Consider the following 27,904-nt stretch of genomic DNA (forward strand, 5'->3'; position numbering starts at 1 on the left):
AACATCCAGTGCGCCTAACCTCTGAGCCATCTCTCTGGCTCCTTGTCAGTTTTTAACCCAGTGCGCCACAGCAGGGATGGTAGTCTAGGCTTCGGAGTATCTCCACAGGCTTCGCCCTCCTCACCCCCAACCCCACCCCCTCGACATGCGCTTTGTCTGCCGGCTCCCTTCGGCCAAGAGAGCATGCGTGCAGAGGAATGATGCTAGGAGCAGGCAGGATAAAGGCAAGAATGAAAAAAGGCCTGATGGGGTGGAGGGGGGAGGTGACAAGATAAAAATGAGGCTGAGGCGGAAGAGCCTTGGGGTAGGGGTAGGGGAATGGCATCATGTCAAGCCCTGTAGGACCCTTTGTAAGTACCCAGAACAATGGAACCTTTGAAGGGGTTTTAGACATCTGGGAGGAAATGGTACCAGACAACTGAGGGTGAGATCAGATTTTCATTTGGCCAACACCACTCTGGGCTCACTGGGAAAGGGAGTCATAGCCTAACAAGGTAATGTGGATGAAAAGGTTAGGGGTCTGCTAGATTTTTCAGAAGGAAAAAGCTCAGGAATGGATAAGGTGGGGAACATCCCGTCCTGGGTGCCGATGTGAGGTTCTTCATGTTCAGGACGTTGAGGAACATTGTAATCTTCCCATAGCCCCATCGTTGTGGGAGTTTCCACCAGAGAGAACTGCAGAAGCTAGGAAGCAAGGTTAGTACATTTAGACACTGTCCCAGAACTAGGGACTTTGATGGATGGGGTCTTTGCCTTCATCTGGCAGGTGCTGCTGTCTACACGATGAGTTTCACAGCCTGAATTACCATGGAGTCAGATGTGTAACGTCTGGGGTCTGTTATACAGACTCTGCCTTATCCTAAAGTGGTTCTGGGAAGACAAGTTCGTGCAAAAACTAAGTCGCTTTAAAGAGTAGATTTGGGGAGAGATAGTTTAGTGATTTGATTCCTCGCACCCACATGGTGGCTCGCAAACATCTGTCACTCCAGTTCCGGTGGATCTGACACTCTCTTCTGACCTTCTTAGGCACTAGCCATGCATGTGGGGAACATAAATACGAACAGGCAAAACACTCATACACATACATTTGTTTTCAACGAGTAGCTGTCAACATTTGGTTACCAAAATGAGGGGCACTGATGACATTTATTAGGCAGGCAAACCCCAGTCCCCCCTTTCTGTTTGTTTTTTCAGACAGGGTTTCCCTGTGTAGCCTTGGCTGTCCTGGACTCGCTTTATAGACCAGGCTGGCCTCAAACTCACAGAGATCCGCCTGCTCCTGCCTCTCTGAGTGATGGGATTACATGTATACATCACTGTACATAGCTTTTTTTTTTTTTTTTTTTTTTTAAGGGTGGTAGGTAGATGGTTTCCAAAAGCTTTTTACAAGAATCTGGACAAAAAAGTCCTTCATTTAAAATGTGTGTATGTGTGTGTGTGTGTGTGTGTGTGTAGGCATGAATACAAAGTGCTCTGGTGGAGACACACATTCTTACACAACACTCTGGCCTGTATGTGTACAAGCACACACACAATGCTCTGCTGTATGTGCATATAGACAGACATGGGTACACACACACACACACTCGGAAGTGTGTACACATCCACATTGTTCTGGGGCGTATGCTCCGGGGTGGGGGTGCACACATGCACACACAAGGCTCTCGGAGGCGTGCACGTATACACAATGCTGGCGGGGGGCAGGGCGCACGCACGCACGCACTCGCTCTGCATTCCTTCTGGCACGCCTGGGACTTCCAATAAGGACAGAATGTGGCCAACCAGGAAGCTCAAGTCTCTTAGGCCGAAGGACCTCGCTTCCTCAGCAAAGCTGCCTCCCCGTTAAAACCCAAACTCTAGGAGAGCAGACCCTTCGCCCGCCCGGATCCACATGTCCTACTCCGCTCCCAGCGCTCGGCGCCGGGGTGTTTCCAAACATCCTCCGCCCTGTCACCGCTCGGTGCCCCTCGTAGACCTCGAGGAACAACTTCCCGCCAGCTTTTCGGGGGGTGAGGGAGCACCCCGTCGACGGGCTGCTTGTAAGGTCTGCGCAGGCGCGTCGCGGGCCACGCCCTCCGGCGACGTCACGCGGCGGTTACCGCGCTCCTACGCTTGGCGCTCGCGATTTAAAAACTTGTCGGGAGACGTGGAGAGCAAGATGAGAACCCCGCAGCCGGGTGAGCTCGAACGGGCCAGCGCGCGGCCGGCAGGGTCCGGACGGCAGGGGGCTCGGCCGGGGGTCCGGGGCCGAGGCGGGGGAGGGGAGAGGAGGCGAGGAGGAAAGCTGGGCGCTGGGCCAATCAGGGCGCCGCTGCTGGGCCCCGCCGGGCTCGAATGTTCCCCGCGCCCGGGCGCTAACGGAGGGTAAGGTGGGGGTGGTGGGGTTTCAGGACTTGTAAGCGGTGCCCAACTCTGATTCGGAAGTTTTGAGCACTCCCTTTGGGATAGACCTTTGGTCAGATGCAGACATTCGCAGAAGAAGAAGAAGAAGCAGCCTGGGCACTTGAGGTGGAGACTGGAGGACCGGAATTTAAAGGTTAAGTCAGCGAGAGCGAGTTCGAGGCTAGCCTGGGTTACGTGAGTGAGGCCCACTCGGAAAGCGAACAAAATAGATAAATATCCTTTCCTCCTGGGGCTTGTATTCAAGTTGAGACAGTGCAAGAAATATTTGACAGATGAGGCCCAGTGCTGGGACTCCTCTCCATTGTGGACTCGAGGTTTTTAAGCAGACATTGGGAAGAACGTTACAGGCAGAGTAGTGTTTACAAAAGCAAAGAGCTAGGAACTAACTGAAACAGCGATTCTCAACCAGTGGGTCGCGACCCCGGGGGGGGGTGTCAAATGACCATCGGAAAACAGATATTTTATTACCATTCATAGCAGTATCAAATTTACAGTTATGAAGTAGCAATGAAAATAATTTTATGGTTGGGAGTCACCACAACATGAGGAACTGTATTCAAGGGTCACAGCATTAGGGAGGTTGAGAACCACTCTAGAGCATCTTAACTAAGCTTAGTGAGATTGGACAGTAGCAGGACCTGGTAGACCTTGGTAATAATAGCTTCACTTTGGACATTTTGCCTGTGGCTCCCTGGAGGAGGTACTCAGGAGAAGAAGCCAGTATCTACTGGGTGAGTTTGACAGAGGTCCATAGGCTGAGAGGTAAATTTGTATTTCTCCATCACGTAGACCGTAAAGCCATGGGTGCAGGTGAGCACACTAGACAGACCCTGTAGAGAGGGCATTCAGGACCAGCACAGATAGCTGGGTGAGAGGAGGGCACTGGAAAACTTGAGATCTCGTTACTGGTATCAAGGGAGCCCAGTGCAGTTCAAGAAGAAAAAGGGCAGTAGTTGTTTTGAAGTCAGGAGACACCAAGGCCAGAAGTGTCCACAGCGTTTGACCACATGCAAGCTCTCCTTAATCACGGCAAGACTCTTCATGAACTGGTAGGGCTGAGGAGCGGAGCAGAGGGGTTGAATGAGTGGGAGGACGGAGACAGGCAGAAGGAAGTGCTCTTGCTTCGGTAGCTACCTGTTGAGTTGGAATAGCGGCACACTGTCCCGGAGAGAGGACCCAGGGGACTTAGAGTTCTGCCCCGAGGGCTTCCATTCCTTACGCGCGTCACACAGTCACAAATGTCTTGCCCATACAAGGTCTCTTCCTCTTTCGTTTTGACCTTCTTTGCTTTGTTTTGGTGTAAGATGAGAGTTGTGTTAATTATATTCTTCAACCTGTAGGAAGCATTGTAAAGTTTTTGTACTCTTTTATCCCTGTTCTCCATGGACGACCACTTACTGTTGATTGTGTCTCTTTACTTCCTTTTGTGGTCTAGGACTCGTACCATGCCTTGTGCATGCTAGGCACGCATTCAATATTGCTCTGTATTCCTAGTCTCCTTTTATTTTAAAAGTGTTACTGTGCATTATGTCACCTGTTCTGAAACAGCAAACAAGATATGTGCCCAGTTCAGTTTCTGGGCACTCTCTCTCCCTCCCTTTTTCTTCTCCTCCCTGTTTTCCCCCTTTTCTCCCTCTCCCGTCATCTCTGCACATGCCTACCTGCCAGCCAAAGATGAGCTAGGCAAGTGCTCTAACCACTGAACCATACCCAAAGCCAGGTGTATGCTCTTACATTTAGGGCTGTGGTGAAGCAAATACAGCATAGAGGCAGTGCATTTCCTTGCCTAAAACTTTGTTAGCTAGTTAAGTGATAAAGCCAGGTTTAGAGCGCTGCTTTCTGTTTCTTAAATCGGGGGGGGGGAGGGGTAGGAATGAGGGTGAGTTAGGCTTCTTCTATCTTCTTCCAGGAATTTTGTGTTTGCTCAACACTGCCATAGTCACACCTTGACTGTGTCATGAACAATAACGGCACCTTTCTGTCATCCGTGTGTTTAGTATCACCCCTGTGTATCCAGGGGTGTTTTCTCTTAGAGAGCTCAGCCAGCCTGTATGCTGCACTTTTCCCCACCTCTCACCACCGTGTACCCTTGTTCCTCCTTTATGGTACACTCCCGGTCATTCAGCATGATCCCGTTTCCCTGCGTCCTCTTCCTTACAGCTTCTTGGCAATACCCACACCCATGGTTAAGTTAAATCCTGCCTCCTCTGCACACCTGGCAGCAGCCAGAGGAAAACACTTAGGGCTGCTGAATGGTTGGTTTGGGCGGGTGGGTAGGAGGGGATGTCCTTCAAAGCTGCCCATCAGTCATGCCACATACCCTGCTTCATTCATTGTCCTGGTTCTAGAGGGCCACTTCTTCCTCCTCTTAGCTCTCCAGTCCCTTCTCCCTCCCTGGCCCCCTGCTGCTGAGTTTACCTGCGTTCTCTTCATAAAGACAGTAAGCACAACACAGAACATGGGGCTTCGCCAGGACAATCCTTGTCTGTTTTTTCCTCACTCCTTGTGCTCCCCCAGCCCTTCTTCTGGTGGTTTTTTCCTGTTCTGCTGTTTTTGAAGGATTCTGGGACCTGTCTCAGACAGCTCCTCTACACTCACTTCTTCAGTGAGCTCACCCAGCGTTAATGGAATCCTCTTTTGATGACTCCCACACTTACCTAAAATCACCGTCTGAATTCCACTATATCCAGCTGTGCAGTGCAGTTGGATGGCCAGGAAACGTGAGAGGTCTAAGGCCGTGGCTTTGCCTTCTGCCCCACAGCTCGCCTCTCCTGTGGATTCCCCAGGTCCAGCCCACATTTAAACATTTAAACATCAGGACATCATGCTGACTTTCTCTGGAGACCTATCCAGTATTTAGACGCCTAACCTCCAGCATTGCTGCCTGTCTGCTCATCTCCTGTCTTGCCTATTGGTATTTCCCTTCCAATCAGTTTTCTTGCTTGGTTCTTGCTATGGTAGCCAGAGGAATCCTCTGTTCCCTGATGCTCAGGTTAGCTCACTTTGTTCTTCTCATCATTATCCTGTCATGTCCTTTTTCACTGCATTTAAGAGGCAAAGTCAGCCGGGTGGTGGCACATGCCTGTAATAATCGCAGCACTCAGGAGTCAGAGGCAGGCAGATCTCTGAGCTTGAGGCCAGCCCGGTCTACAGAGTGAGTTCCAAGACAGGCAAGGCTGCACAGAGAAACCCTGTCTCAAAAACAAAACAAAACAAAAAGGTAAAGTCAGGGCTGGGGATGTAGCTCAGTTGGCAGAATGCTTCCAGCCTTGAGTGAACCCTTGGTTCATAGCCCAGTACCACATAAAACCAGGCATGGTGGCACATGCCTGTAATGCCAGAATGCAAGAAGTGAATGCAGGAAGACTAGAAGTTCAAGGTTGTGCTCTCAGGTGTTGTTTGAGGCCAGCCTGGGTAAATATGTTTTGAGGGGCGTGAAGTCATTACAGTGGTTGTGAGTCGGGTCTGGACGCTCCTGCTAGTCTGTCTTCCATTGCTCTGACTAATGTTCTTTCCCCTTTGGTCCTGGAATGCCTGAGGCTCTGTTAGCCTCTGGAGAGGCCTCACCTGTGCCAGCGTGTTCCTGCCTTTGGCTTATGCCACCTGCCACTTAGTTTTCCCAGAATGTCTTCACAGCTTTGATTCTTTCCAGTGTAACCTTTTTGGAAAAGCCTGCCCTGACCACTGTATTGAAAGCAACCTAGTGACAGCTCCCATTTGCCTTTCCTGCTTCACCTCCTCCCACCTCCAAAACATGGGTGACATCACACACACCATCCGTTTTCCAACTTTTAACTGAAATACCAAGACAGAAAATACTCTTTACCCATCCCCCAGTCCAACAATTGCTAACGTTTTGCCACCTTTACTTTAATGCAAGTTACACTCCTCAGATCACTCCACACCTAAGCTGTTTCTCACACATCTCTTAAAAGCAGTGACCTTCCACATTATGATGTCATTGTGTGGAGATAATAAAAAATCAATTTCCCAGACTAGATCTAGATTTTATTCTAGTTTTCCAGAATTACCTCCAAATGTTGCTCTTAGTTATCTTCTTGATCAGGGATTGGCTGAAAAATTCTAAGTGCTACTTTTGTGGGTTTTTTGTTTGTTTGTTTGTTTTGAGACAGGATTTCTCTGTGTAGCCTTGGCTGTCCTGGACTAGCTTTATAGACCAGGCTGGCAGAGATCTGCCCTGCCTCTGCCTCACTGAGTACTGAGATTATGGTAGCGGCTCTGCTTTTGGTTTATATGGCTAGTTGGTTTCTTAATTGGCCTGTTACTTTTTGGTTGTTTCGAGACAGGTTATCACTTTGTTGCCCCTGTCTGCCTAGAACTTGTTACACAGGCCAGACTGGCTTCAAGCTCGCAGTGTCCCACCTGTCTCCAGCATGACAGACATGCACCACTCAGCCCAGCCCTTCCTTTTTGTGCTCCCTGGCACTATTTCAGTTTGAGTCTCAGCACTGCTTGTCTGGATCAATAATCCTAAAGACAGCTGAGCTTCCTTTTCTCTCAGTAGCCAGTATTTGGGCACAAGCAGATTAGGCTGTGACAGAATGGGGTGCTCCACTAAACTGTAGAAGTAACCATTACCACATCGTATTAAGGTTTGTTCCTGTATGCAGTGGAGCTTAAATGTTAACAGATTCTGGTATTGCCATTGCTATTGAGGAATCTCCTGTCTCAGTGTGTAAAAATGACTCCCTGGTTGTCTCTGGTTAATAAAGAAGCTGAAGAGCCTGTGACTGGGCAGAGGAGACAGTGGGCCAGACTTCTATTCCTGGTCTTGGGAGTTGGGGGCTGTCCCAGGAAGAGAGAGAGGAGGGGAAGGAGAAGATTCCCGGGCCATGAGGATGTAGCCTTGAGTCTGGGCAAGAAGAAGGTTGCCATGCCCTGAGGAGGAGGTCACCATGGAGGAATTGATAGGGACAAGGATAGAGCAGAGGCTGGCAGGGTGAGACTAGAGGACAGGTGACAGCATGTGGCTGGGAGGTAGGCCAGGCTAGCCTAGATGGGGTAGAGTGGCTCATTATCTGCCCAGGTATGGTGCTTGAAACTTATTATAAATGTAACAGGTCTCAGTGTCACATTTGGGAGCTAGAGCAGGCATAGAAATCACCATTAATCCAATACAAGACTATAAATCAGAAGCCTTATATTTCATTCTGAGGCTTGCCAGCCCTTGCTGGATTGTTAGCCAGGCCTTAATAAGGAAACTTGCTTCCACCACAGTATTTTTTATCTTTAATGATAATAAGTTTTCATTTTGTTTTTGAGACATGTATTATTATGTAGCCCAAAATTTCACAATTCTCCTGCCTCAGCCTCCTAGATTACACTGGGATTACAGTGAGCTAGTTTTCTTATAAACTACCCATTCTGGATTTAGCTAAGTGCTTATTTATGTTCTTTAACCTATTCTTCTGTTCTTATATTTCTTACAAGGTGGCAGTTAGACCTAAAATGTTAGTTATACTTAGGTTAAATATTTCTGGCAAAATCGTTTCCTAGGTGATTCTAAGAATTTTCTGGGGCTGGAGATCTGGCTCAGAGGTTAGGAGCACTGTCTGCTCTTCCAGAGGTTCTGAGTTCAATTCCCAGCAATTATATGGTGGCTCACAGCCATCATATGAGTTCTGGTACCCTCTTTTGTCATATAGGCAGGACACTGTATACATAATTTTAAAAAAAATCTGTTTTTGGGAGCTGGAGAGATGTATCAGTGGTTAAGAGCACTGGCTGCTCTTCCACAGGACCCTGGTTCAATTCTCAGCATCCACGTGGCAGCTCACAACTCTGACTCCAGTTCCAGGGGATGCGGCCCCTTCACAGAGACAGACAGGCAGGAAAAGCATCAGTGCACATAAAATAAAAATAACTTATAAAAATTTCATGTAGTATCACATCAGAGGTGAGGAAACTGCAGTTGCCCTGTTTGGGTGAGGCTACGTTTGTCTGCTTGGTTAGTGTAGTTTCTGTTCAAGGCTTTGGCCATTTCCACGTGATCTGTAGGAAATTCTCACCCGTGCTCTGTCTGTGAGTGTGCTATATACTGCCAGTGCTGCTTCTCCATCCTCCTGCCAAGACGTGGCGGAGGCGGCATTAGAGCCCACCTGTGTACTGCAGACCACCTCCATGGTTGCTCAGCACCAGCGTCTCTGGCCTGGTGTTACGGGTGGCAGATGTCTGTTCTGCCAGTTTGTGATCTCATCTGTCTCTCTGCACTGGTCATGGGCTATCCTTGAGCATGCTAGGCAAATGCTCTACCATCCACGCCCAGTCCTGCCTTGCCGTGGTATATCCTGTGTTGTGCTTGACTGTACAGTTGCTTTGAGGTGGATATGTGTCCTATTGTCTTTCCCATTACTCCCCACCCCACCCCACCAAGAAACCCAAGCTGTAGAGTCTAGCGTCAAGCATTGTAGGACTTAGCAGAGAACATGCAGCGACCCCACGACAGGCCCAGGTCCCCTTTTCATATAGGAAATTATTCTGTTGACAGTTTCTGAGCAAGTATTTTGTCCTGTCACTGCCAGGAACAATGAACAACACTTCTCTGAAGACCTTTGGACGCCAACACAGTGTCTCCTCACCTTTGGAACGTGTGCCCTCTGTGTCCCGGCCTGGGAAGGCCCCTCTCGGTACTCCTAAAACCCCAGTCCTTGAAGACTTTCCTCAGAATGACGATGAAAAGGAGCGTTTGCAGCGGAGGCGTTCCAGGGTTTTTGACCTGCAGTTCAGTGCGGACTCCACTCATCTGCTGTCCTCCCCTAACAGGTAAACGAGCACATTTCTGCACTGTTTGGGGTGGGGTGGCCTGGTTATATGGGTCCTGGTGCTGCCATAGTATTCACTGATTCTGGGTATAGGCTTGTTTTTGTTTTTAATTTATTTTTGTGTGTATGTACGCATGTGCATGTGGAAGTCAGAGGACAACTTGCAGGAGTTAGTTCTCTCCTGCTCTGTGTCCGTGGGACCAATCTCAGGTCAGCAGCTTTGGCAACAAGTACCTTTATCTCCTGGGGGTGTGTTTCCAAGTAATTGAATTGTGGATCCTTGCTAGAATTTTTGTTTTTCATTTAGGAATATTGATGTTTCAACTACCATATCTAAGTTTACAAACACACAGATTACAGAACATTACTCTACCTGTATCAAGCTTTCTACTGAAAATGTGAGTATTTGTTGGTTTATATTGATTTAGGCAGGACTGTGCTATGGAGCTCAGGCTGGCCTCGAACCTTAAGTCCTCCTGCCTTACTTCCTGAGATTTCAGGTGTACTCCAGCATGTGCAACTATGATTTTGTGTCTTGTCACAGAGCGACGAGGCATTCTTGATTTAGGTGGGAGATGGAATGGTCTGTTTATTCTCTAGTGTAGCTTCCTAGTGCTGGTCTTTCTCAGCGTGGGTTTGCTGTTTGCAGAGCTTTGCTGTTGCTCTTATGAACGGCTACTACTTGCAGCACATCTAACATGGCAACATGGCTTACAGACAACTGGTGTGAGTTCGGAAGCTAATAGCGAGTTCTGGAGCAGCCCTGCACTAGAACCCTCTCTCTCCTGCATAGAAACTGTGTGCCTGTGACAAATCGCTGGCCTCCTGGCTCCAGGACCCTCCTGGAGGGTGGAGGTGGAGGATAGCACCCGACTCCCAGTTCTAAACAAGCCTGAGTCCACTGTGCAGTTCTTAGGGCAAGGCTTTAGCACTCTCGTGGATTCCTGCTTTTTAGTCCTTGAGGACGAGGGATCTGTGTACATTGGGCTCTGTTGCAAGTGCTCATGGGAACTGTGATCAGGGGGTTATTTGTATGTAAACTTTAGTGACATTATTTACACGTGCTTATGAGCCAAGCCTATGAGTAACAAACCTTTTGTAATTTTTTTCCCCTAGAAAATCACTACTAAGAATGCTTTTGGCTTACATTTGATTGATTTCATGTCAGAGATTCTGAAGCAGAAGGACGCAGAACCAACCAACTTTAAAGTAAGAAGCATGCGCGCTTTCCTTACAGCTTGACTTAATGTTTAGTATAATGAATCTAGCTGGATTTTACCTGTCCAAAGTGCTGTGCTGTGCACCTTCATGAATGTAGCTGTGCTTTTGAACTAGGTGGCTGCTGGCACCTTAGATGCAAGCACCAAGATCTACGCTGTGCGTGTGGACGCTGTCCATGCTGATGTCTACAGAGTCCTTGGGGGGCTGGGCAAAGATACACCACCCCAAGAAGAAGAGAGCCACGGTGCAGGTGTGTAGGGTGGGGGCTGGGCATGAGGGTCTACTTCAGTGTGCACCGAACAGTATTTGAGTGACATGTCGGGATGAAAACACAAGTCAGTCAGGAAAAATCCAGGTTACTTGATTTTGTAGAAATTCATGATGGACGGTTAATTATTTTACATATCCGTCTCTTGGTTTACTGGAAATTGAGCTGAGCCTCATCCAGCTGACAGCCATCACATCTGTATTTTGTGCTAGGGTTTCCCAGGCTGGTTTTACTGCTTCTTAAAGGCCTTTCTTTGATTCTCCTTATGAGGAGGTTGGTTTTGGTGACATTAGTTCCTTTTTCTAAAGGACTGTAGTAAAGCTTTTGGGAATTACTTGGGCAACATTGAGTGAACACTAACCAGGGCGTCTGCTTGGTTCCATTAGAAGTGAGATGCGTTGTCTAGTGATGCAGTTACCCTGTCGGCAGCAGATTCCATCAGCCCACCAGCTTGAGGGATTTCCTGTTCAAATTGTAACTGCTCTCGAGGGTCTGAAAGAACTGGTGTTACTCCCGTAGATGCCAGTGCGTCTGAAACAGGAACAACCAGAAAGGCTGCAAAGCCAAAGAAGAAGACGGCCTGCAGAACCATCGAGCAGAATCTGAGCAACATCAACGTCTCCGAAGCAGACAGGAAGTGTGCGGTGAGGCAGCGTGAACTTAGTGTCGTTTTTGGGCAGTCAGCAGGGTCGGTGTTACGGCCTGTCTGAGCTTTGAAGAAAGGTTGGATTTGGATCATTAACTGCAGACTCATGGCCGTGTAGGTCGTGGGCTCCAGTGGGTTGGCATTTGAGACAGGCCCTGGAAGTGATGGCGCCCTTAGGGAGGAGGGCCGCGTGCGTGGCCTTGGGGTGGAAGGGTGAGTGAACTGGGAGAGTGATCGCGGAGCTGTGAAGCTGCCGGCTGAGAACTGAGGAAAGCGGACGTTGACATGGGGTCATGAAGACGGCAGGATTACAGCCACCAAGGAGGGCCAGGGAGCCGCATCTGTGTTATCAGATCCAAGCCCTTTTCTCCTTGGGATCCGGGTCCCAAAGCTCTGAGCCCAGTACTCACTGTTCCGGGAGGATCCCAGCTGACTTGCTCCTTTTTTGCCTCACATGCTTTTGCGTTGCACTGTTCCTGGGTATGTGATATCTGCCTTTGGGTTGGTATCACATGACTGTGCCACTCCTCCCTGACCCAGCTTTAGGGCCTCCTTACAACCTTTGCCGGCCATTGCTCAGCCATAGCCCTTCCAATTCTGCCTGCCCTTCACCTAGTCATCCTGGCTGAGTTCTAACCCTTAGACATCCTGTTCAGAGGAGCAGCAGTACGCCAGATGTGGTTTCATACGTTCAGGAGGCTAGGGCAGAAGGCTTCTGAGTAAGATGCCAGCCTGTAGCCAGAGAAGGCCCCACCTTAAACAGGAGTCCCCAAACAAATAGGAAGGACAGAAAAACTGGCTCCATCCCAGTGGCTTGCTGAGGCAACAGAACATGGTTCGTCCATCTGACCGCATACGGCCTTTTCAGTCAGGACTGTACCTGATGACTCAGAAAGCATCCCCATGTGCAAACATTCGCTCTTATAGGTGGAGTTTTTCCCTGCTACACACTGTCATTGTTTGGTTCTGTGTTCTTGCATGCAGGTGGACCCTATGTTTCAGAAGACTGCGGCCTCATTTGATGAGTGCAGCACAGCTGGGGTGTTTCTCTCCACTCTTCACTGCCAGGATTACAGAAGCGAGTTGCTTTTTCCTTCCGACATGCAGACTCTCTGCTCTGGAGAAGCCCTTGAATTGCCAGATTTAGGTTCGGTAGACATGACAGATTTAAAAGGTGAGGAGAGCCAGCTTTTATCAGGGAATCCTAGCACTAGAGACTCACAGTCCTGGGGCAGTATTGGTGGCTTCTGATTACTCAGAATTCTTCTGGACAGCCAAATTGGGTGACCTTAGGCAGTGCCTAGCAATCCACCTCCCCCCTGCCCCCCACTTCCTGAAGTAAGGACTCTCAACAATAAGCCATCACTGTGTCTATCCGAATTGGACTTCGCGTGCTCACTGTTTACACCCAACTCTGGTACCCACAGGCTCACCTGTGGTCAGGGCTTGAGCTGGGATGTGGGAAAGCGACATCTGTCTAGCCAGATGCCCTGTTCTTAATTGCTCCCAGTTCACAGGGTCCTGCAGAAAGGGGGTATTGTGAATCATTCTCAGACCCCGTGGCCTATCCTGTTAGTAGTCTCCTCATGCTTGGCAAGATTTCAACATCTTCCCCTCCCCCCATCCTCTCTTTCCTACTGACTGACCCGGAGGTCTTCCGAGAATGGAAGGCCATGTGCTGCAGTGAAACAACTGCGTGCTTGTGACCACTTCTGTGCGCTCAGTGAAACTGATCTTCCTCTGGGCTGGCCATGCAGTTACCATGGCACCCATTCTTGTTATTTTTAAAAAGGGGTCCTGCTGTTTACCCATGTAGGCCCTGTACCTCCCTCTTCCTCCGCCTGAGTGCCGGATTGCAGGCATGTACCACCACTTTCAGTTTCATTCTTTCTGTTCCTGCAGAAGTTTTGCTCAGCTTAACTGTCTGTGCTAACAGTTTGTTTTCTGTTTATGCCTTCAGCTAGGGCTCTGAGCCTCTGAGGTATGTCACCTGTAGCTACTTTAGTTTCAGACTGAGAAGAAGTGCCATTCTGTGACTGCTGAGGGACTGCGTGTGCTTTTTTTTTAATAAAAAGGCTCGTGCATTTTCAGCTTTAGTATAGGGCACAAACCACTCCAGAACCAAAAGTCTATGCCTCTCCTCTCTTCCTTGCATTTAACTCTGGGAATGGCATTTAGCCTGACTGCACTGTGGGTGCACTTGTGTTTGCTTGCACCCCCAAACAGTCCAGCAACAGGAGGTGAGCAGCCAGCCAGCACTGACAGTCCAGCCTCTGCAAGACAGGAAGGTGGCTGCCTCCCCCTCCGTCATTCCAAAGTGGTGAACTTGGCCCACCTGTGACCTCTCCCATGATCTTGCTGTCCCCACAGCTTCCTTGCAGCAGTGTGTGGAAGATCGACAGCTCTGCCCTTCCCTGGCCGGGTTCCAGTTTACTAAGTGGGACAGTGAAACGCATAATGAGGTGTGGTCAAGCTCTGGACGTATAAGGCTTGGGGCATTTTCCAGTGGCTGGTGGTTTCTGTTCCACAGTCCAAGATTACTCCTGCCCTGTGGGAACCAAAACTGTGGCACTGATTCTATTTATTCAAGAGTACAGAAAATGTTTCCCTTGGCACTTCATAGGAATTCTCAGCCTGGCTGGGAGGGTGGCTCTCTGAACCCCAGCAGGGCCATTGTACATTTGTGGGTTCTGCGGTCAGTTACAAGTCTCCTCATGTGCCTCCCGAGGGTCAGATTTGCCCTTGAATGTGCTTATCACAGTAGCCTCTGGTCTCCAGCTGCTGCCAGGCTAGAGGCATTTCCTTCTTTTGGGGGCTAAGTCCCTTGGCACACTGTTTCCTGAGAAACTGTCATGTTTAAAGCCTTCCTTTGTGTATTTTTAGCAGGCCCCCGCCCTTTAGAATACATACTACAACTTCCAACATAAATGGTCTCCATGAAAAACTGTGTTCTCCAAACATGCAGTTGGTGGGCGCAGTTTCCTGTTTAGTGTTTGCACCACACAGTGTAAACTCCCCATGAGAATGCTGGGTCTAGCAGCAGGCCTGTGGGGCAGGGTACAGGGAAAGGAGAAGCTAGACGTGAGGGTGGCTGTTCTCCAGATGAGTTGGGGGGGTTCTGAGAACGGGGCTAGCTGGAGAGTCCTGTCTCCTCCTTGCAGTCTGTGTCGGCCCTGGTGGACAAGTTCAAGAAGAATGATCAAGTATTTGACATGAATGCCGAGGTTGAAGATGATGATGGGGCCGTCCCTGATGGGGCCCCCGTGGAAGACTTTGATGACAATAATGAGCCTGACCCTTCTGCAGCTGGGGACCATGAAGAGTTCCAGAGCTGGAAGGAGTTCTGCCAGGTCCAGAGCAGCCAGTAAGCCCCCCAGGGTCCCAGAAACTTTCCTAACAGGCCTCCCGCTCTAGTTAGCTGGGCTGGTATGCCATGTTGCACATGTGGGCTGAGCCATATGCTGACTCACGGGGTCACACCTGGCTTTGCGTGTTGGTGACCCACTTCATTATAGAGCTGACATCAGGCAGAGCTCATCCCACTCTACCTAAAAGAGTGAAGTGTTTGTGGCTGGCAGTTTCCCTCTGCTGGCTGGCATGAAACCACTAGCTCAATGGCATTAGGACAGCTAGACTGAAGGAGGGGCCCAGTAATGTCAAGGGAAGATATAACAGAGGTAGCCCCTAAGAAGGTGAAGGTTGGGAGGAACAGTCTTAAAATATAAGCACAATATGGATTTGGTTAGTTGTATATAGTAGTCCAGAGTTGGGCCAGGGTTATCTGTCTCCCAGAATGTGTTGAGGGATTTTTTGGGGTGACCAGGGTTCTGGAGCTCTGCATAGTATCAGGCCAGGCTGTCGGGAAGGGAGCCAGGCTCTTCGCACCTTTGCCTGTAAGTGTCACCCACAAAAAGCCACAGCAGAGTAAAGGTGGGGACCAGAAGGAGAGGCTCTGGAGCGGTCTTGTAGAGCTACGGATAAGTTAGTCCATGGCGCAGCCTAGGTCCTGGATGGCATAGGGTCCAGCAGACTGTGAATGGGGGAGGGGTGTGTGTTTTATTTTTAAAAAAATTTGTACCAGGTGGTAGTGGCACATGCCTTTAATCCCAGCACTTGGGACGCAGAGGCAGGTGGATCTCTGTGAGTTTGAGACCAGCCTGGTCTACAGAGCAAGTTCCAGGACAGCCAGAGAAACCCTGTCTCAACAAATAAACAAAACCAAATGGAAAAAAAAAAAAAATATATATATATATATATAATGTCTTGGGCTTTTGGTTTGGTTGCTTATGTTTTTGTTTGTTTACTTATTTTTGTTGTTTTTGAGATTCTGTAGAGAAAGCGGTTCTTTGTCTGTTTGTTTTGTGTTTTGCTCAACCTGTAGAGTGTAAGGATTCATTCTTGGCTCAATACCAGTATAAAGCCACTCTCAGACAAGACTAGATCTCCTCACTCATCACCTTTATCCTCACAGGGCACTAGAGGTGTGTTGACATGCTTTCTAGTGCCTTGTCTGAGAGGGCTCCCTCACATACAAAGGCTGCTGAGCTGAACAGGCTTCCGTGTGTCATACACAGCAGATGAAGCGGGGTGACCTAACATTACAGAAGGAGTTCCCAAAGTGTTTGGGGAGCTGAACATGTAAAATAGGATGTCTTTTTCACTCCTAGGAGAAACCAAGGCACTGTCTGGATCTTCATCAGTGAGAGAATGGGAACTAGGGTTGTCATAATGTATAGCCAAATCCATATGTGTGGAAAGACCCAAGTCTGGGATTCAGGGAATTGTAACCAGTTCTCAGCTCTGGCATCCTTTGCCTTTTTTTTTTTTTGAGGCTCAATAGCATTTTGTAGCCAGACTGACCTCAGTCTCAAGATCCTCTTAACTCCTCTGCAGGGATCATAGGCATGTGCCACCATATCAGCCCAGCACCGGTGTCCTGCTGGCCTAGGTAGTGAGTTTCAGGCTAGCCAGAGCCATATGGGGACCCTGTCAAAACTAACAAATCCTTGGCTTTGCTTCCTGTTCTCTTGTCTCTCAGATGGGTAGATTAGTATTTACGAGGCACTGTGGAGCAGCCACACATTTGTATAGTTATGAACACTGGGTGAGAAAATTAGAGCATGCAACAGGTAAAATCCTGGTGGTTTCTTGATGAAGGGTTTGCTCGGACTTATTCTTAGACCGCTCCTGGGACTAGAGAGTCCACATGGCTGCTCACAGTCCCCTGTAATTCCAGTTCCGGGGAATCCATGCCCTCTTCTGGCACTGGGCATGAACCTGGTACACAGACCTTCATACAGCAAATCACCCATACATATAAAATATTGAAAAAATTAAAAAAGAAAGAAAGAAATGCTTCTTGTGGTAGAGGAGGTGGCCAGCATCTCTGTTAACACCTTACATATTAAATGCTTCCTTACATATTAAGTGCATGCTGTCTATTCTATGCAGTATATACGAACAAAGGATTTTATGTGTTACAGGGAAGAAATTATTTCCCTTGGGGACAGAGACATCCAAACCATGTGCTCTTTTTTATCCACGAAACCTGGAGAATACTCCTATTTCAGTCCCCGGACCATGAAGATGTGGGCTGGTCCAGATCACTGGCGCTTTCGGCCTCGACCCAAGCGTAAGTCCTTGTGGGTGGTACTGGAAGACAGTGCTGAGCAGAGAGTAGAGATGCTGCTGATCTCTGTTCTTTCATCTCCTGAGGGGGAGCTGAAGCCGGGAAGCTGAGCCAGCCTCTGGCTGGACAGTCAAGTGCTCAACCACTAGATGGTTAGTTAACATTGAATGGCAAGAGTAAGACTTTGGGTCTGGAGAACAGGGCTCATGACATCACTCCACTTCCTAGTGCCAGCATGCTAGTGACACAAGGGAAGTACCCTCCAGCTTCCAGGCCCTGTAAGGAAACATAGAGCATATTTGATGCGAATAGCTAGCCACAGCACAAACATTGGGCTTAGATAGGTGTGAGGTGTGTGATCCACCCCTGTAGAGATGCTTAGCCACGGTAAAGGCTGCCTTATGCTTGACAAGGCTGCTGGGAGGTGTGAGGGGAGAAGAATGTTGACACAGAGGCGAAGTGTTATAAACTGTGTTTATTTCTGCAGAAGATTCTGCCTCCCACATGGAGAACAAAAAGAAGAGTGGGAAGAAAGACTTCGAAATTAATTTTGATGATGATATTGATTTTGATGTGTATTTTAAGAAAACAAAGGTTTGTGTAAGACATTCATGCCTTCTTAGCTTACTCTGCACTCCTCTTGCCCTTCCAGACAGGCTTTTCAGAAATCACTGTGCAGCCTGATGTGATGGCGCATGTCTTTAACTCAGCGCTCAGGAGACAGAGGCAGGCTAAGTTCCTCACCAGCCAGGCAACATAGAACCCACAAACAAACAAGCAGAAAGTTAGTGTGTGTGTGTGTGTGTGTGTGTGTGTGTGTACATATCTGTTATATGTTTCATTTTTTGTTTTTTAGAGATAGGTTCTTATGCAGCACAGCTGTCCTCAAACTTGCTGTATGGCTGAGGCTGGCTTTAAGTGTCTGTTTTTTTTTCTGCCTGTACTCCCCCAAATGTACCATCCTGCCCAGCTAGAACTTTAGTTGGTAAAGTCCCTTATTCCCTGAGGGACTGTTGAGAAACAGTATCAAAGTAGCAGGAACAGGAAAGTTTAGAGAAAAAGTTTAGACAGGGAGTGACACCATGTAGCCCAGTCTCCTGTCCTCTCCAGCCCAGGCTGACCTTGAACTCAAGACAGTATGCCTGCCTCAGCCTCTGAGTACTGCAATTACATGCATCTACGCTCATGCCCAGCAGTCGCTTAATTATACAGACCAGAGAATTGCAAGTACTAATGTCCAAACCCTTCCTAAATGTCTTTCATTGTTATTAAGAACACTTTATTTTTTATTTTCTTAATGAATAGACTGCTACTATTCTGTCCAAGTCTACTTTGGAGAACCAGAATTGGAAAGCCACCACTCTTCCCGTAGATTTCCAGTATGAAATTGATAATCTGGTCCAGCTTCACCTCAAACCAGGCCTCAGGGTAAGACGGAACCTTTCCTTTAAGCTGTCGTTGCTCCTGTGTGGATGGGGTGGCTTGTCATCGCTGTGGGGCAGTAAGGCGGAGGAAAGGGGAGAGTAGAGGAGTCACAGAGAGCAGAGGGGTGAGGCAGAGCCAAAGGGCAGAGTGGAGCCTCTCACTGGAGTGCTCTGCCTGGGGTTACCCCAGCTTCTGTTTTCCCTCTCCTGCAGAGTCAGCTGCACAAGTAGTTTAGTTTGTAGTTTCTGTCTGTTCCTCTAGGAGAGCTTATGTTATTTTTGTCTTCTGTACTAGGGATTTCCCTCTACAAGGAGCATGTTCTAGCTTTCGTTTGTTTTCTTTTGAGACAGTGTTTCACCTTTGTAGCTCAGGCCAGCCTTGAACTCACTAGTATTCCTAATTTGCCTCAAACTTGGGCTCTTGAAGAACTGGGATTCCAGCTGTGGGCCATTGTGTTCAATCACCTTGCGGTTTCAGTGATAAACATATTTTCTCCTGAATTCACCAGTGTGCTGCATTCTACTTATATAGACTGGCGTGTTTCCTTTCTGAGCAAGTTTATTTAACAGACATGCTCTGGTAGCACAGGAGAGAGAGCTGCAGCGGTGGCCCCAGCAGGGCCTTGTTACGCTCAAGGCACAGGCAGCCCGGTGCACAGGCAGAGCAGGGCTGAGGCACAGCTGCCCAGCAGAGCCTCCAGGAGGGCCACCTCTTGCATGGGCTTTATTCTGAACTTTCAGCCAAGGTGATAATTTGCATATTCCAAGGTGAAGGTGATAGAGTAAAGCCATTGTACTGTGTGGCCTGGCTTTCGTTGTTGGATTTTCCCAGCAAGGCTGGCCTCTGCTTCCTGAGTGCCGGGGTTAAAGGCCTACGCCACCACTGCCCAGCTAGTGGGGCAGTAGCTGACTTTTTAGAAACTGCTTTTGTATGTTTCTTGCGTTTTTTGTTTTGTTTTTTCTTTTTTCAGAGTCTTACCCGGTAGCTCAGGCTAGCCTGACACCCGCTGTGTCGCACAGCCTTCTGTCTGTGCCTCCCAAGTGCTAGGATGAGCCACCATGCCTGCCTCGTAATTTCTGTGGTCATTTTTGCACTCAGAATCACTGATCCCATGAGAGGCAGGCAGCTAGGCAGCCGGAGCTGGAGCTCCCTTGGTCTTCGGTGGCGCCATACTATGGGGAGGACACTGGAAGCTTGGCAGTGGGCAAGTTAGCACATACACAGAGGGGGGCTTTCCAGTGGAGAGGAGCTTCGGGTGTCATGAGAAGCAGCGGAGTGAAGTGGGGCATTTTTTTTCTTTTTGATTTTTCTGGGCAGGGTTTCTCTGTGTAGCCCTGGCTGTCCTAAAACTAGCGCTGTAGGCCAGGCTGGCAGCTCAGAGATCTGCCTGCCTCTGCTTCCCAAGCGCTGGGAAGGTGTGCACTGCCACTGGCTGGCTAGTGGGGCATTTCCTAACTCACTAAGTATTTGATATTATTTTTGAATTTGTATTATAAAAACATTGTGTTAAGGGGTTGATTTTGAAGTATAGAATTACATTACAATAGTCACAATAGTGTTGAAAGGTAACTCCATCTGCAGCCACAGTCCCCTCATCGCAAAGACATATCTCCCAGGTATAGATGGTGGTGTGAGGGCTGCAGATGTTTGAAGGCTGTGGTCACTGTGCACTCCCAACAGAAGGCACAATTCTGTGAGGCTGGGGGGGGCTGGATGAGGGCTCAGGTATACTTAGGGAAAGAGCTGGGTGCTTCTTTCTTTTCTGTGTAGTTAGCAGGGCTTGCCCCAGCAAGGGACGGCTGCATTTATTTTTTATTTGGATGTTTGTGTGTGCTCATGCATGTATACTTCCTGGTGTCTTCCTTGTTTGTTCTGTGTTAGGAACATGCCTTTGTGTGCCACAGGTGTGTGGAGTCAGCAGACAACTTTAGGAGTCAGTTTTCTTCTACCATATGGGATCTGGGGATTGGATTTAGGTTGTCAGGCTCGGTGGCAAGCAGCTTTACCCACGGAGCCATCCGGCTGGCTCTACCTTATCGTCTATGAGACAATCTCTCACTGCACCCTGTAATCACCAATTGGCCAGACTGGCTGGCCAGCAGAGTTCTAGAGATCCATCTCTTGGCTTTCCTGAGCCAGGGTTAGATGTGGCAGCCACACCTGCTCTTTGACATGCGTATTGGAGACCCAGACTTAGGCCTCATGCTTGCAAGGCCAGCGCTGTCCTGGGCTCTCTCTCAGCCCCAGTAGGCTGCCTGTAAGATGAGGAAATGAGCGCTTAGCAGGGTTGTTGAAGTGGAATCTCTCTCAGAAAGCTGTAGGCAGATGGCCAACTTTTGTTTTCAAATAAAACTGCAGAAGATGCAGCTGCAGACCAGAGGAGGAGGTGTTTCGGTTTGAGGGGTCAGTGAAGTCCTGTACCTTGCGTTCTGTGCAGTGGAGACCAGGTTAGCCTGTGTATTCTGTTAGGACCCTCACTGTTGGGTCATGTCATTCTAGAACAAGACTGAGCATAGGAAACAAGCGTGATATCTCCAAATTCGTCAAGTAGGTTTTTTTTTTTTTTTTTTTTTTTTTTGTTTTAGAAATTTCTTTTTATACTTTTCTCCCTTTATTCTAGTTATTTAAGATGGGCCAGAACCAGAAGGCAAAGACTGAGCACTATGAGGAAATTGAAGACTATGATTACAACAACCCTAACGACACCTCCAACTTTTGCCCTGGGCTTCAGGTAAGGGGAGAAAAGCTCTTGCCTCTTCCAGATGGAGGATGGTCTCTTCCCTGGTTTCCGTCGCCCTTCTGTCTCAGGACAGACCAGTGAACAGTGCTGAGGAATGCGCTCAGTGTGGCTCGTGGTCTGTACTCAGGTACTCTGTGCTCAGTGTGTATTCTGTACTCAGGCACTCAGTGTGGCATAAGTTGTGGAGGGATGCAGGCTGCTGTGCTCTTGTTGGCTGAGGGGTGCAGGCTGTGCTCCAGCGTTTTGGGAATGCTTTCTATAAGATGAAATATTCAGCTGGCTACTAAGCAAAGAGGACAGTGGTCTCTGGTCACTGCACTCCTTTAAGCTTGGCTGCAGAGGTCTTGGGCTCATAGCGGATCCCTCTGTCTGTAGGAGGGTTTATGTGAAGCAGGAGGAAGGGAAGCGAGCCGGCCACCTTGGTGGGACTCCCATGGACTCGCGGGTGGCCTCTGCTTGCTTTGTGTCCATGGAATCTTTCTGGTGCCCTCTAAGCTCCATTGACAGCATCTGCCAAACTTGATGAGTTGTTTCCTTGCTCAGGCTGCTGACAGTGATTATGAAGAGTTAGATAATTTATCAGCAGGACCAGTTGGGACCCTTGATTTCGAATCTGATCCTTGCTCTATGCCGAAGACAGCACAGGAGAACGGTCACATTTCTTCTGAAAGCCAAGGAATAGATATCACAACTTATGGAGAGTCGAACTTGGTGGCTGAGCCTCAGAAGGTAAGGCAGAGGCAGCAAGGCATTACTGGATTTCCTGGATATCTGTTTAATGCCTCTCACAGGAGAGTCCCATCAGCCTGCCCTCCACCTGTTTGCCTTTCGCATCTTAACCTGTTGCTCTGAGGTGGTTTTTGCTTGCTTGTTTGTTTTTTGAGACAGGTTTCTCTGTATAGGCCTGGTTATCCTGAACTCGCTCTGTAGACCAGGCTGGCCTTGAACTCAGAGGTCAGCCTGTCTCTGCCTCCCAAGTGCTGGGCATGTGCCACCATGCCCAGCTTGTTGCTCTGAGTTTTATGACAGGGTTGAGCTATCTAAACTGCTTACTGTCCAGTTACATAGCACTGACTGGTTAGGTTATATGGAACCGACATCTTTCCAAAGACCTTATTTTATTTTATTAATTTGTATTTACTTTTGAAATGTTGAGAATCAAACCCAGGCCACAAGTAGGAATGGACTGATCACACCAATACATGAATGAAGACTGCAGAGAGCATAGCTGTTTTCCTCTGGAAAACCTTGCCCAGATTCCGTTCATTTTATTTGTGAAACTTCTCTATGTCCTGTACTAAGTGCTACCTAACATTTGATCTATTCATTGCTTTTACACTAGAGCTCTTAGTGTTAATGTAAATCACCTCTGATTAAAGAAGTTAGGGTTAGTCTGGGAATGTAGCCTTGTTGGTAGACTGTTTGCCCAGCATAGGCGGAGCAGCCCTGGGTTCAGTCCCTTCACTAGCTCCTTAAGTTCTGGCTCAGGAAAATTGGGCGTAGACACTAATCCCACACTACAGCTTGGAGGCAAGAGGTTCAGAAGTTTAAGATCTACACAGTGATTCCAGGCCAGACGTGACTATATGAGACCCTGTCTTAAAAACCAAACAAACAACAAAATTCAAAAGGTAAAAACAAAAAGAAATGAGTGGATTTTTTTTTTTTTGAGGGACTCTTAGTGTGCCCAAAGGGAGCTCTAATTTCATAGTTGAAACTGAATTCTTTTTTTTTTTTTTTTTTCCTGGAGATAGGGTTTTACTTTGTAACTCTGGCTGCCCTGGAACTCACTGTGTAGATCAGGCTGGTGTTGAATTCACAGTCATTCAATTGCCTCTGCCTCCAAGGGCCGGGGTCAAAGATGTGTGCCACTATGCCCAGCCTGGATTCCTTCTTGATTTCCGACTTTTCATTCCAGACTTTGGTTTTTACATTATATTGATAGTAAATGTTTTTCTTCTGCCTAATTTTGCTTTGTTACACCTATTTCAGGTGAATAAAATAGAAATCCATTATGCCAAGACTGCCAAAAAGATGGACATGAAGAAGCTGAAGCAGAACATGTGGAGTCTGTTGACAGAGTTTTCTACAAAGGAGGCTGTCACAGAGGTAACTCATGTTCTGAAGCAGAACATGTGGAGTCTGTTGACAGAGTTTTCTACAAAGGAGGCTGTCACAGAGGCTGTGCAGGAGGGGAGAGCTGATGTCCATAGCCCATGATCCCAAGCAGGGAGATGCAGTCAAAGTTTAAGACAGATACCATGCCTCTAAAAAAGGAACTGTCCCAGCAGAGGAGCGGGCAGGTCACATGAGAGCTGATGCCCATAGCAAGCTAACTCTGTTTCCCCTTACTGGTAAATGAAAATGTACGGCTGGCTGCTTCATGCTGCCTTAGCAACAGAACGCTTTTCTTTATTGATGAGCATGTGGGCTACTCACCCAGTGACAACTTAAAATACGACCTTTTGCAAACCAAACTATGACTACCTTACAAGTGTCAGAGAGTGCTTAAGCTGATGTCCTGATTTGAGATGTTCATTCTCAACAAGAACACTGGAAAAATGATCATGCTGCTGGGTTCCTTCTCCTGACTGTTTAGGCCCATCAGGTCCTACACACTCTACACTCTTTCTTACACGTCCTGCTGGCTGAGCAGTGAGATCCTTGGTTATTGAGGACCCTGAGCTGCACAGTCTTGGCTACACCAGAGTAAGCCTCGGTTGCCATATTAGTCAGTGCGTGGCTGTAACAACAGTGGAGACATTCAGCTCAACAAAAAGGCACTTAGCGTGGCTCGGTCTTGGGTTGCCGCCGTTGCTTTGGTCTTGTAGTACTTTACAGACGCACACAGTAGGGTCTAATCTCCTGTATCATGGCTAGAATATGAAAGAAAGAACAAGGGAATATAGTCTACTGTTCATAGTCACCCCTGAGTGACCTGATCATTTCTCTTTAAAATTCCACAACCTCAGCCAGGTAGGGTGGCTCATGCCAGTGTCTGGTGAGTCTCTGTGAGTTTGAGGCCAGCCTGGGTTACATAGCGACTTCCAGGACAGCCAGGACTACACAGAGACCTGGTCTCAAAAGAAACAAAAACAAAACAAATCCAGTACCTCTTAAAGAGTTCCCAGTATGGGAGTCTGGAGAGATGGCTCAGAGATTAAGAGCACTTCCAGAGGTCAAGAGTTCAACTCCCAGCAACCACATGGTGGCTCACAACCATCTATAAGGAGATCTGGTGCTCTCTGCTGGAGTGCAGGTGTACATGCAGACAGAACATTGTATACATAATAAATAAATTTAAAAAAACAAAACAAAACAGTGCTAGTATGGAGACCAAACTAAGATACTTTAAGGTCTTCCGGGGATGACCAAGAGTTTATCTTTGTTTCACTCAGTACACTTTTCTTTATGGGATATACAATTTTGTAAGTTTCTGTTGTTTCAAACATGAACTTAAGTGTTCAGTCCATAAATGCGCTTTTTTGATTAGGCAAACCACAGTGAAAATGGAAAAGAAGGGGCTCCTGAGGAAGTGGCTGACGAGAAGAAACTCAGTGGGCTCACAAAGGACCTGCAGAAGAGGTGCGTGCTGACAAAAGGCTGGGGTCCACTGTCCCCTGAGTCCTGGCCAGCCTCCTGGGGGACCTTTAGCATGACAGGCCACCGCCCATGGCTTGCTTTATGTAAACATCGGAAGGAGCTGCTGTCTGCCCTGTGCATGGACAAGCTGTAAAGCTTCCCTGTTTGAGTGACTGGGACAGTCTAGGAAACATTTTATTTCCAAATACAAACTGGAAAAACCTGCTTGCAAGTGAAATCTGCCATAAAGCCTTGGGAATCCTTTGTTCCTGAGCAGCTGTGTGTGTTTGTGTGCGTGCACGTGTGATTTGTACGTGTTGGAGGAGCCCTATTCTGTGGGTTGCATGACCCACTCAGTGCTTGCCCCTTTCTTTTCAGGCTGCCCCCGGTTATGGCTCAGAACCTTTCCATACCCCTGGCTTTTGCATGTCTCCTGCATTTAGCCAATGAAAAGGTAGGTCATCCAAATAAGTATGGAGGATGGAGGTGTTTGAATCTGCATTTTCCTGCCAGCTCACTAGAGCTTTTATAGCAGATCTTCCAGGGGTCACCACATTAGTGGCTAAGAGCACAAACTGCTGTTCAGAGGGCCTGATTCAGTTCCCTGCACCCAATCAGGCAATACACAACTCTTGTAACTCCAACTCAGGGAGATCTGGTCCCCACTTCTGGCCTCTGACACATATTCACAGAGACCTAGACACACACATGAATAAAAGAAAATAAAAAGCTTTGTTTTGTTTTCAAGACAGGGTTTCTCTGTGTAGCCCTGGCTGTCCTGGAACTCACTGTATAGACCAGGCTGCCCTCGATCTCACAAAGATCCACCTGCCTCTGCCTCCTGAGTGCTGGGATTAAAAGTGTGTACCACAGGAGGCAGGTGGAGCTCTGTGAGTTCAAGGCCATCCTGGTCTAGAGTGAGTTCCACGACAGCCAGGGTTACACAGAGAAACCCTATCTCAAAAAGAAAAAAATAAGACAACTATGGAGCAAGGGTGGCAGGCACATGGCACCTATCTGTGGTTTTGACAGTGAAGTATTCCTCTGTGGTTCCTCATACAAGCTGGGCCATGTAACATCAGGTGCCAACCAACCTGAAGAGAGACTAAGAAAAGCTGAATAACTTACTGTGGGATACTGTTACCACCTTGACAAGAAAGTCTGGGCAGTGGCTGAGTCCCATTGGGAGTAGGAGTGAGGTTCACTGATGTCTCTGCTCTGTCAGCTCCCTTTTCCTTGTGATGGTTTTAGAGGCTTGACTCCCTCTTGCTGTGATCAAGTCTCCCCTGTAGAGGCCTTGATACCTAAAGAATGCAAAATGGCCACAGCTCATGCCCTGTCAGGCCAAGCACTGGATTGGACTTGGACCATTTTGACATTTCCTAAGATCAGCGTTCTGGGATGACTCAGCAACCCCCACAAAAAACATTGCCCAAACACTTCATCTGTGCTTTCTCTCTTGGCCATTCCCGTGCAGACCCTATTCATCCATCACTGTAGTTAGTGAACCCCCTCAGAAACGCTGTGTGGTGGGGCTTAGGAGCCCTCTCCCTCTGCCTCCATAGTCAGCAGCATACAACTGAGTAGCCAAACTGGGACTACCACCTGACACCCTCCCCCCCAGATCAGACTTAGGGCCTTACATACTGTATGTTAGGAAGGTGTTCTACCACTGAGCTGGGTCCCCATCCTCTCAGCAGCTTCTAGAACATGAGCTCCAGCGCGCCAGGAAGCTGTGTTAGGTGCCGAGTACCCAGGCATCTCACTCAGCCCTGCACCTGAGGCAGGGGTGGGAGTGGGCAGCTGTCAGGGATGAACAGTTGGGGTGGGGTTATAGATCTGTGGAGGATGCCAGTATGGACAGGTTAGTCATATGTACCCAGCTCCTGGTGGCCTCCCTTTCTGCATCTCTTAGCTCCCTTGGGACAGATCTGGTTCTTCAGCTTCTGTGGGAGTTCGTGTTAACTGAAACAGAGACAGAGAAAGCTCCTTGCCTTTTTCCTGCACTTAGCAAGGACTGAGAAGCAGCTTTGTACAAACTGTATTTGCTATGAAATGACTTTCCTTGTAATGATGAAACAGACTTCATTCTCTGTAGTAGGCACCTTGTCTCAACTAAAATTTGTCTCAGGATTCTCTTCCCAGTCTATCAAAGCGTCTTTCTTTCTCTCTCTCTGTTTTTGTTTTTCAAGACAAGGTTTCTCTGTGTAGCCTTGGCTGTCCTGGACTCACTTTGTAGACCAGTCAGGTCTTGAACTGACGGAGATCCGCCTGCCTCTCCTTCCCAGAGTGCTGGGATTACAGGTGTGTGCCACCTGGACTGGCTGAAGCCTGTGTTTGTTATCTTCCCTCAGAATCTGAAGCTACAAGGCACAGAGGATCTTTCTGATGTTCTTGTGACGCAAGGAGACTGAGTCCACTTTGAGACACCTACAGCAGGAGGCCCATTGCTCTCTGGTGGCGGTGGAGAGGTGCTGGCGTTGAGTGTGCCTGTAGCCCACTACGACGGTGCTGTCGCTCTCCCCCTCTTGCCAGTTCAGTCTGGATGACACACCGAAGCTCCGTGCTGATGAAAGTTTTCACGTGGGTAACCATCTGCCTTGGAGAGGGGAGCTTATTTATCTGGAGTGTAAAGACAGTTTCTTCTTTATATCCATGTGCTTCTCATCACTAGAAGAATCAGTGTACTTTCTACTTTGTATTGTCATGGAGAATAGTTTCTCAGTATTCTCTTACTGTCTTTAAACAGTTTCCTGATCCATGTACATAAAATTAATCATTTGTAAACTTCTAAATGTATATAATACTCAGTAATAAAACTATCCTGGCACAGTTGTCTGAGCACCCAGTAGACGCCCAGTATCAGCACCAGACCTGGTTATTCCCCTCGGCTCTCCAGGACGACATGTCCATCAAGGCCAGGGATGCATACAAGCAAGAGGAGACAGATGCCTGTTTAGAGATCACGTCTGTGTATAAACATACAAACACCTACGGATGCTGAGGGAGGGGTGGCAGTGGCAAAGATGATATAAGTGTTCTCGCCCTTCTGTGCATGGCTTCGTTTAGCCTTGGCACCACCATGAGGCGCACACCAAACATTTCAGGGACGGGCCGTGAGCCTTTACCCTGACTCACCTCACTACTGCGCTGGTGTAGTCACAGGCTGAACACTGACTCCCTCCTCATCTCACACACCTTGACTCTC

The 27,904-nt window shown here is 48.2% G+C and overlaps 1 protein-coding gene across 2 annotated transcripts; it reads left to right on the top strand.

Moving 5' to 3' along the window:
• Positions 1 to 518: 518 nt before the first annotated feature.
• On the top strand, positions 519 to 27,545 carry Ncaph (non-SMC condensin I complex subunit H). 2 transcript variants are annotated; one of them, XM_060372113.1, is made up of 18 exons: positions 519 to 696; positions 8,946 to 9,186; positions 9,493 to 9,583; positions 10,302 to 10,394; positions 10,521 to 10,656; positions 11,194 to 11,318; positions 12,305 to 12,494; positions 13,691 to 13,782; positions 14,482 to 14,684; positions 16,804 to 16,952; positions 17,437 to 17,543; positions 18,255 to 18,377; positions 20,995 to 21,105; positions 21,658 to 21,843; positions 23,107 to 23,223; positions 24,608 to 24,699; positions 25,075 to 25,150; positions 27,051 to 27,545. In XM_060372113.1, exons 2-18 carry the CDS (start codon positions 8,951 to 8,953, stop codon positions 27,108 to 27,110), a joined length of 2,187 nt encoding a protein of 728 aa, XP_060228096.1. In that variant the 5' UTR covers positions 519 to 696; positions 8,946 to 8,950; the 3' UTR covers positions 27,111 to 27,545. The 2 variants fall into 2 exon arrangements, with proteins under 2 accessions (XP_060228096.1, XP_021512751.2); XM_021657076.2 differs by lacking the exon at positions 519 to 696 and adding an exon at positions 1,763 to 2,177.
• Positions 27,546 to 27,904: the final 359 nt, after the last annotated feature.

This window comes from Meriones unguiculatus, chromosome 18 (genome assembly GCF_030254825.1).
Source record: "Meriones unguiculatus strain TT.TT164.6M chromosome 18, Bangor_MerUng_6.1, whole genome shotgun sequence".
NCBI lineage: Eukaryota > Metazoa > Chordata > Mammalia > Rodentia > Muridae > Meriones > Meriones unguiculatus.

Excerpts from the sequence above, each read along its gene's own strand:
- Ncaph (XM_021657076.2), top strand. The coding sequence starts at position 1,892 with ATGTCCTACTCCGCTCCCAGCGCTCGGCGCCGGGGTGTTTCCAAACAT. Across the intron at positions 16,953-17,436 it reads CTTTCGGCCTCGACCCAAGC|AAGATTCTGCCTCCCACATG; the intron begins GTAAGTCCTTGT and ends TTATTTCTGCAG. Across the intron at positions 25,151-27,050 it reads TGCATTTAGCCAATGAAAAG|AATCTGAAGCTACAAGGCAC; the intron begins GTAGGTCATCCA and ends ATCTTCCCTCAG.